The 10374-nt window shown below is 42.0% G+C and overlaps 1 protein-coding gene across 1 annotated transcript; it reads left to right on the forward strand.

Annotated features, from left to right (window-relative positions):
• Positions 1-769: 769 nt before the first annotated feature.
• rinl (Ras and Rab interactor-like) lies at positions 770-10374 on the forward strand. The gene is made up of 11 exons (XM_062386747.1): positions 770-1023; positions 1220-1385; positions 3684-3795; positions 4442-4514; positions 4778-4866; positions 5319-5401; positions 5615-5846; positions 6841-7536; positions 7699-8016; positions 8138-8269; positions 9226-10374. Coding segments are annotated over exons 1-11 (2373 nt in total). The 5' UTR covers positions 770-1021; the 3' UTR covers positions 9696-10374.

Here is a 10374-nt window from a genome sequence, read left to right on the forward strand (position 1 = left end):
GACAGACCAAAAACAAACGGACAGAAACCAAACCTCCTCGGTGGAGGTAATAACAGAGATCAAGGCCTGTGATTAAAACAGCTCGGTATTTTAATGTATTTTGACTGGACAGAAGTGATGGTTCTAACAAACATGAGGTTATTAGTTGGGTTTGGTATCTGTTTTCAGTTTATTGGTGCACACTGAATTGGCCTTAGCCATTGTACAGATGATCGTGCTATATGAGACAATGGTTTGCACAGAAAGTGTGATGACACTGCACGGACACGGGGACCAATCAGCAACACCTCCGGCTGTGGTTTCCTGGAGGACTGTTGGAAAGCCAGCAAACCAACCTCCATGTAGGTGACAATAAAACATGCTTGAAACTCTCTCTCTCCCCCCCCCCCCCCCATGTGTACTGAAAATACTGATGGATTCAAAGATAAGTCTAATGCATGTATTTCCTGTTTCTCCATGTATTCTTAGGTCATCTTAGCGCTTAGTGACTCATTTACAGGTCGAGGCTGCTCTCTGATTGGAAGTTTTGAACCCTTCATCACTTCTGAGCAGAAGACAAGCAGTGCTGCAGAGTGAGAGAGAAAACTGACAGATGTAGCTGTTCCGAAAGGAGACAGTGTCTTCTCAGTGTTCACGCCTTGCACAGACCAGGGTTAACCACATGCAGAATTGTGGGGAGGAGAGGAGCGATTATAAAGAAGCAGCAGCCGTGTGAAATTGGCAGAACAGCTTCATAAGAAAACAGAAAGTGCATCAGATGCCAGTATGAGCAGGATGCAGAAGAAGGCAGCAAACGTGGCAGCAGCCCACCAGTTAGTTGAATTTAAAATACAAAACACTGTGCAGGATGTGTGTTTGAGGAGCGTGTGAGCTTCCTATTTTCTTTTTTGTTTTTGCCTTCTTGAGAAACATTTTGTTCTGTGTAGAAATGAAGAGCCCACGAGAGAAGATTTCAACATGCCGAGTGTGCTAATAGTGTAGAGGAGAGGGGCCACATGAACCAACTGAGCCAGTGTAACACATGTAAGTATTAACCGGAAATCAATATGCTCTTTCTAAAAACTTGTCTGATCATTGAACATTTCTGAATATGAATCCCCTCAGGCCATATGCACACAGTAACTTAAACTTTTTCCCCAAAGGGAATCAGCAGTTTTATTCCAAATTGTTGCCAACTGTTGTTTTCTGTACATAAACACGTGCATATGTTTGTGTCCAGGGCAGTTCGCAGTCAAGTTAACGGTACAACGGCCATCCCGTGGAGGAGCAGCAGGAGTAAGCCGTCGCTCCTGGGGCAGCTCAGAGGCTGTCAGGAGGCCTGGTGTCCCGGGGCACCCTGGGATAGAGAAGGGGCCCACACTGTGATCTGTGGAACACCTGCAGGGGTGAGTGTTCCTCCTATTCTTTTCATACATTCATCAGTCAGTCGAGCAGTCGTCATGTCAGTATGATGCCACATCTTCACCATCAAAAACATTGATATTGTGTTTGTTTCACATACATAGAGTACAAACACTGAATCATTCTGTTCTGGGCCCTCAGCCTCCATGCTGGTACCGTGATTCAATCAGATTTTGTATTTTTTTGTATTTCACAAATTAACTTTGAATTTAGTCGACTTATCTTTACTTTGACTTATTTCTCTGCTCATTTTAAAACTAAGCTAAAATAACAGGGGGATATTCTTTGTGTATCCATTTCTTATTATCTGTCATTCTACCTCCCTATCTTCCCTTTATACCTTCTCCCTGATCCTTGCTTTTTCTTCTTCTCACTCTTTCCCTCGTTTACATATAATCCAGTATCCTCCTGTCACCTCCAGGTTAGTTTGGTGTCCAAATTGTCTCAAACAAGCGACGATGTCATTTTGTGTAACAACAGAAGTGTTCTTAGAACTGGATTCTAAATAAGTCACAAAAGTAGTTCCCTCTTTTATTTTACATCTGAATCAGTAGTTTTGAGCTGAGTGCAGAAGTAGTGTTGGACACAGCAAGTGCATGTCAGGGAAACGACCGTCTGCTGAAAAGAGAGACTGGAGTAGAACAAAAACTTATTTTGCTTTTTGCTTTTTGAAAGAGGGACATGCAAATAATTACAGAGAAAGGGAAAACTTTGTCTATAAATAACACGATGCATGAGTAATTTTTGGGTTTGACACAGAAATGTTTGGTATCCCAACTTGTCCTCAAATTAATTGTTCATTTATTTCTGACTAAACTTAGCTGTTATGAATCAACACAGAAAGATTTAGACGTTTAACATCTCAACTGTCAAACTGCACGTCAGCAAGTTCAAAGTTGGTGATTGCAATGAATATTTCTGTGCATGTCGACATTGAAAGCCACTTCCTCTCTGCGTGTATAAATGTGTGCTGGTGTTCAACAGCACTCCATTCACTTGTGGTGTCTTAAGTTGCACGTGTATTGTTATAACATAGTAAATATGTCTCAAGCATACGGTTAAAAGCAGTGACTGGCTTTATAATGTTCGCTGTTAAAATGTATGTTGTTTTATAAATGTACAATCGAAAATACCACATGAAAAATGTGCTTCTCAAGATATTCACATTTTTAAATCATACAGATGGCATATGGATTTGAACGAAAGTGAGCTTAAAGTTGGTCTCCTGTGAAATAGCAAATGTCACCAAAATATCCCAAAATACATGTGGGCCTTTTTTGGCAGCATGCAGTGTTCTAGGCAAGATGTAATCTGGATTTAAACCTACAGTTGCAGATGTGATAAATGACAAATTCACCTTTCTATGGCCCAGATCTGGCAAACAGAAACAGGCCACCTATGTGCCATCATCCCATGTGGTATGTGGGGTAAATGTTGGGCAAAGCTAGTTTGCTATGTGGGTAAGCTACAAAGTAAAAACCAAACCTGCCCCAGCATGACTTGTGTGAGTGTGGTTGGCTCCTGGCTCTATTCCTCTCCAAGAGGCGTTCTTATTTTTTATTTTGTATTGGCTTTTATGAGATATGATACACAATTGATATACAATAAAAAAGCAGTGAAAAACCTTCAACACATACTGATATTGCAGTAGGTAGAGTCTTTTATATGGCTCGGGCCACAACTTTGAAAACACAATCACCTTAAGCTTGTGTTTTGTGTTTGAACCAAATTATTGGATAAATGAACATCTTTTGCATAGATGAAAAGTGGGTTTAATGTATCACAAGGTTTTTAGTAATCAGAGTGAGCGTATTGAGAGTCAGAGCTGTCATTAACACTGTTGGCAAAAACTCTGACTGTATGAAGAGGCATATGCAGTTTATATCAATAATGCAGTTTTAACTTTATGTATTTAAAATAAGAATACCTATAACACATAAGGATGAGCCGAATCCAGCAAGTTGGTTTATTGAGCAGCCTCCACACAATCACATTAACCCTAACCCTCACCAAACAAATCTGTATCACTTTACTGAACCTGTGTAAAATGACTTCATTACTAATAATCCATATCTTATCAATGCAACCTTGTCATAGAAATACTGGCACAGTGTTGTTTTTCTTCTCCACTCTCTATTTTGTATTGCCAGCATTTTTCTTTTGAATGTCTGTCTTTTTGTCTGCCATTGAACATTTAAGATGTCTTCACACTTGATCAGCTTCTTTATTAAAATGAGTCACTATTTGTGCGTGTGTGTGCGTGTGTGCTTCCTTCCCTCCAGAGTTTCCTAGTTGTGCAGGACTGTGCGACGTCTCTGCCCAGCCTGCTGTGTGTGTCTGCCGGAGGAGACAATGACACCGTCCTCGATTATACTATCAAAAGCACGGGCAAAGGTATGGACCGACCTCATGCTAACATGGAGTTATTTCTGTGTGTAAGTGTCTGTATTAGAGAGTCTGTTTTAGTGTTTGTGTGTGTGTGTGATCTCTAAGTTCCCTTTTCAGTCACTTTCAACGTTTTTATAATGACTCATTACTTCTGCCAAAAAGCGTCGGACTAAACCGATAAAAAGTTGCAGTACGTTAATAATATCTCAGGCTGCTTTTGTAACTGCTGCTTGAATGTGTGTGCCTGGAAAATCTACAGACGAGAGCAGGCAATACCGGTTAATACTCGCACTCCTACACACACCTCCGGGAAACTGCAAATTTGGGTTTCTCAAACTGGTAACTCCCTTTAACTGCTGATACAACTCACACACATCCATGCTGCTTTTATTGGACATGCATGTGGTATGTAAAAAACTGAGGAGACAACTGACACCTCTAGCCTGCAATAACCCTGCTCATAGTATTAGAACCCTATGGCTATTAGAAAATCAAATATTCATTAATAGAACACTGACGTTCCTGTGATTAAAGCAGCTTTGCATTAGAAGTCCCCTGTTATAGTTCCTGGTTTAAGCTTTGTGAGTTTCCAGGAATGTATTTTCAGTATGAGGTTTTTACTACCCACCAATTCTCTGTTTCTTTCTCTTAGCGTTTCAGCTGTCTGAGTCTCGTCTTTCTTTCTCTGACTTGGCTCAGCTGGTGTTCTTCTACTCTGTGACCAGGTGAGGATCTGCTGCATCTCTGATTTTTATTTTCTGATTCTTCACACTTCCTCCACAACTTCCCTTACATTTAATTACTGAAGTAATAAAGCACAGACGTCACAGTGCTTTAAGCATCTGTTCATTATTTAGTCTCTATGGCTATCCATGTTATATGAGGGCTCAGTGAAATATCTTTCTCTAAAATAGTTTTGAATTCAGTTGTCAGGTCTGTTTAAACGTCATGCATCAGTTTTTTTTAATCACTGTAATTTCTCCCTCAGGGATGTGTTGGCCGTTTGTCTGTCAATTCCTCAGTGGATCTACAGCATCACCGGCAGGAACAAAGATCCCTTCTCTCAACTTGAACCCAGTGAGTCATCTCCTGCTCTATCTGACTTTGTCTCGTATCCTTACCCAGAGGAAGTATTATAAAACTATAAATGCTTTAATCTCCAGTAGAATTTACTGCTGCAAAGGACTTCCTAAAAAGACAATCAGGCACTTACGACCAACATTTTGCTGCAAAAGTTTTAACCAAATCTAAAAAGACAGCCCACATCACCCCTGTTGTTGAATCTCTACACTGGTTGCAAGTGAATTAATAGATTGACTTTAAAGTTGTATCCCTAATTGTTTTATCTCTAAATGGAGCTGCTCGTTTATTCTGCTCTTCTAAGTCTTTTATTTTGCTTGAAAATTCTTTTAAACTGTGCTTTCAGATTTTAAGTTGATTTCTTTTAATCTTGTCTCTGTGTTATTTTGAATGTCACTGTAAAGCAGCATGAAAGGTACTGATTTTATTTTGAATCTGTTCCAATGCAGACACTTGGCTCAGCTCACCTCCTGACCAACAGATGGAGGGAATGACCCACAGAGAGCCAAGCACCGCCATGTGCTCCATCCAGGTATATGACCATTAGCCCACCGTACTCCAGCCGGTGAACACGGTGAAACATTTAGTAGCTACGAGTCAACAGTTAACATTACTTCATATCTGCCATGTGCGCAACTGTTCACATACTTGTTTGCATGTCAGCTGTGACTTAAAACTTCTTCCACAGCTAAATTGTGGTGCTCAGTGTGTCACGCCATCTTTGTGTTTGTGTGTTTCCTTTAAGCTGACTTCCTCTAACGGGGCCCTGTGTATCATTAATCCCCTCTACTTACGTGAACACGGAGATGACTGGCTTACACAGAGGGAACGTACTGTAAAGTGCACCACACAGGCATCAAACTTCAGGCGAGAGCGACGCCTCAGCACCACTCGGCCATGGGCGGGGGCTGGGTTACACAATAAACGGGCCATCTCATTGGACCAGGGACCCTCTGCTGCCAGTGTCGAGAGTTCTGGTGAGGATGAGCTACTTTAACATATAAATAAAGTATTTGTTACCTTTGCAGAGGAGGTCAAAGAAGAACCCATTAAATGTTGGTGTATATTCAGGATTTCTTTTTCATTTTCTTTAATATTGCGAGGGTAAGGGTGTTTTTAAATTTTTGTTGATTTCTCAGAGAATCATTCACAGATCTCGATGAAAATCTGGTATATTTTTAAGCAGCTGATACTTATGAGTATTTGTGTAATGTATCGATTGAATTTAAATGTGCATTCATAAGGGGACTGTTTGACCTTGGCGGAGGTATACACTCTAATGAGTAATATCCGTGAGTCATTTCACCCACGTAACAAAATCCTTACATTCTCCATTCCCTGCAGTATTGATTAGCCCTACAAATATACAAATATACAAAAAATTCAAAAAGTTTCTCTGCAATTTAACCAGGGGAATTGACAGACCCATACTGTGATAATTTGACAAAGAAATATAGGGAAGTAGTCTTATTAGCTTTATTGCTAAGAGTTGGTTAAGAATATTGACATCACTGTCAAATCTGTCCTGAAAATATAAAGCTACAGACACAAGTATATTAGCTTAGCTTAGCACAAATAGAACCTGTTTCTCATTCTCTATAACCTCTTTTACACCAACATTAGTGGGTACTGGGTATGTGCAGGTACCCCCTCTAAAATGGTGATGACTCTTTTTCCATCGCCAGTAGACAAGTTTGCCTGAAGCGTTCTCTAACCTCTCTGTCGTGCCAAATTAGCGCGTTCATCTTAGTGTCTTGTTTCAATCACTGCTGATCAAAACTGGAGATATTTATAACCCTCGTCTACTGCAGAGTTTGAGCAGGGAGTGAATGCAGATTGTATCCATTCCCGTTGCAGACAAAATGCAGATGTTAGTGTTTTTTTATAACAATGGAAAAGGGGCATATGTTGTTTTTAGGGGTTAAGCCACAGTCACGTTAACGTGGTTTCATTCTCTGTCTCCTTATGCAGGTCTAACCAGAGCTAAATCAGCTGATTCACCATTCCCATCAACACCAGGTGCCACAGCAGGGGTGGTCCTCAGAAGGCCAAGCCAAAATTCCACCCTGAGCCCTACACACAGAGCAAGCATGGAGAGCCTGCATTCATCTCCTCCCTCCACACCTGAAGGTTTATATGGCTCTGCGTCCGAGCTGCAGCCCCACGACAGCCCAGTCCTTCAGTCCCCTCACAGGGTTTCCTGGATAGAAGATGGAGTCTGGATGCCCCCACCTAGGCCCTCGTCCTCACTCCACCCCCCGTTTCGCGAGCTCGACTCCTTGTCAGTCAGCAGCGTTGAAGAAGAGCAGGAGTACCAAATTCAAACCCCTCCACCGCACCACCAGTCAGCGCATCGTTTGGCCGACAAGGTCATACATCGGCTCTCTGCGGTGGGCCAGGCACTCGGCGGGCTGGTGTGTCAGAAAAAAAGACTAACCAATCGGGTGCAAGAGATGAGCGAGCGGAAAGGCAGTGTATTTGCAGAGGCTGTGAGAGAATTCGTGGATATGACGCAGAGGAGAGGGGCTGATCCCGATGGGGTCATGGGGTCAGACTTCTTACAGGAAGTGAGGTCCTCACTTACATCACTCAGGGAGACACTGTTAGACTTCCCAGAAATCCAGGCGTTGTTGGACAGCATTACTGATCTAAGTGACGCAGAGATAGGTGAGTAAGCAAATAGTGAAAATTGACAGATGACCAATACTAATGCATCTTAGCTGGGAGCTTTATTGACAGAACTTATGTTGTTACAGTAATAATAACTGAGCCGATGGTTGGTTGGTTCTCCTCTGACTTTACCTCACTTACCTTCCGACCCTCCTGCAGACTCATTGGTGGAGCTATCCCTGCACAAAGTGGCTCTGAAGCCCGTCTCCACCCACCTCTACTCCTGCATTCGCACCTCCCGCACTAATGATGGCAGCTTCAAGCGTCTCCACAGCAATCTGTGTGTGCTGGAAAAGAATGAGGTAGAGGAGCTGGGAGGGTCGGCGGGAGTTGGGGTTCCTGACTGTGTCAGCATGGAGCGAATCCAGCAGAGGTGGACGACGATGCATGAAACCTACTCCCCAGACAAGAAGGTCAAGATGCTGCTCAAAGTCTGCAAGAGCATCTATGACGGCATGAGTACAAATTCTAGCTCAGGTAAACTGGTCGTTTTATGATTTTTACCACTCTAGCACTGTCTGTCTTGTGTCTGTGACCGGACTGACTCCATGTTTGTATTTCCTTTTAAATTCATGCTCTCCTCTCCACTCTTCTGCAGGAAAAATATTTGGAGCAGATGATTTTCTGCCCTGCCTGACATGGGTGCTGCTCCGAAGCGATGTGGTCACCATACAGCTGGACACGGACTACATGATGGAGCTGCTGGATCCCACACAGCTACAGGGAGAGGGTACAGATACAGTCACATTCTAATGCTGCACACATACACATTTCTACCACAACCCTGTTCAAAGGCAGGAGGTGAGGCTGTCCACTATCATTGTAGGCGGACACAATGGCTGATTTGTAAGTTTCCATGTTTCCTGGAGCATCTAACATGTGCCGTTAAGTTTCCTTTTCAGACCCATAGTTTGTTTGCTCTCCAAATCAGTTCATGAGTTCGTAAACTTTCATTTTCACTCAAACAAAAAAACGACGTGAAATAAAATGCATGGTTACAAACCATATGAGAAAGTTTGGTGTCCGGGGTGAGAGCAGGAGTGTAAATGTACCCTGTGAGGCCTCTCCAGAAAGACCCCGTCTTTGTAGACCACGTTCGGGCCAAACTAAAATCCAACGGTTTGGTCGACGGAGGCTTTCCGTTATTGGAGTCACCTCTTTGTCCCGCCCTTTTTGCTATTGTCCATCAACAGAGATTCATTTAGGCATGACAAACAAAGTATTGTCTCCCTTGTTGTGTAAAGCTAGCTGCTGCATTTGAAGGGGCCTACCGAATGGGACAGCCTAGCAGTGACCCTGTGACGCATTTAGTCTTTCAATTCATCCCCTGAATTAAGACACAGCTTTGGTCCAAAATCACTTCCTTGTTCATTCCTTCATTACTCCCTTTATAACGGACACTCAATAAAAAGTAAATAATAATAGGATATTTCCCAATGAAGTTCACCTTCTACTCCAAATAACAGATATTCCTCTATTCTTATGATAAAATGTTAAATGGAAACAAAGTCATACATTTCCATGCGGCTATTTTTCCAATCAGACTTGGTGAGTTGCAAGTTTGAAACTGCTAAGTTTTCTTATAACTTAGGAAGGACTTTATGCTCAGTGACTACATTTCTTTGCTGCTAAATTAAAATCCAAGGTCACAGACTGTCTCCTTTCCTTCATTCCCCACATCAACAGGTGGCTACTACCTCACAACTCTGTACGCCTCTCTCTACTACATCAGCAGTTTCCGTCCACGAATAGCAGCTCGTCAGCTCAGTGTGGAGGCCCAGCATTCTCTTAACCAATGGCATCGCAGGCGCACCTTGCACTGCAACCAGTCTCGTCGCAGCAAACATCGACGGACCATCCGCAGACAGACGTTTCAGGAGAGGGGGCCGCAGATCTCTGACACTGACACTGTGAGTAAAGAGGAGAGTGGAGAAGAAAATTTTTGTTTTCATCCTGATGAGTCACAGCAGAAGAGAGACAGCAGTGCAGAGGCTCTGCAACAACTGAGAGAGGAGAAGGAGAGAGAGCAAGGACACAAGGACCAGGCACAGACATCTTGTCCAGGATCAGACTGTCAGCAGCAAGATGTAACAGGAAGCAAACAGGAAGACCGACAGAGTCCATGTGCAGCAGAAGAAGAGAAGAAAGCAGGATGATAAGTGGTAGAAGAAGAACAAGGGAAATAAAAAAGATGTAAACATTCCAAGACGCCAAAGAAAGCTTTTGATTAGTGTCAGTAATATAGTGCTGTCAAATAATGATGAGGATGTTTGACCAAACCAAGGGACATCAATGATTCAATGGATAAATTGATATTTCCTCTGTATATACTTTTTAGCCCAATTACAAAAACTTTTTAAATAAATGTGCAAATATCACTCTTTAATTAATCTGGCTTAAATGACTCCAGATCTCATGTTGCAGGTGATTGTAATGAATCATACAAAACATGAATGTTGAGGCACTGTGTGTAAATACATCACTCCATCAGTTTTCCCCTTCAGTTGATATTTAACTTATTCATATCTGATCCTTTTATTATAGTTGACCAGTTGTAAGCCATCAATCCACCTTTTCCTCAGAAATGTGCTTAAGTTTTCTCAGAAACTACGGCTCAGATGTTGCATATGATACTGAAGTTATGTTACACATCATTGTCTTAATCATTTTGTATTTGTTTGGAGGCTATGACATTTTGTAAGGTGCATCATGAACTGGAATTGTTTTATATTTTGTATGTGTTGTGTTATTTTGGATGCATGAATACATTAATATACAAATAATAATTTGCAAAAAGACTAGAGCAAACGCAATTTAAATAAAAACAGTGTTATA

The sequence above is a fragment of the Platichthys flesus genome, chromosome 4 (assembly GCF_949316205.1).
Source record: "Platichthys flesus chromosome 4, fPlaFle2.1, whole genome shotgun sequence".
NCBI lineage: Eukaryota > Metazoa > Chordata > Actinopteri > Pleuronectiformes > Pleuronectidae > Platichthys > Platichthys flesus.

What these genes read in the sequence shown, in the direction of transcription:
- rinl (XM_062386747.1), top strand. An exon ending in TCTGTGGAACACCTGCAGGG is followed by an intron (nt 1,386 to 3,683) that starts GTGAGTGTTCCT and finishes CCTTCCCTCCAG; the next exon opens with AGTTTCCTAGTTGTGCAGGA. An exon ending in TGCCAGTGTCGAGAGTTCTG is followed by an intron (nt 5,847 to 6,840) that starts GTGAGGATGAGC and finishes CTCCTTATGCAG; the next exon opens with GTCTAACCAGAGCTAAATCA.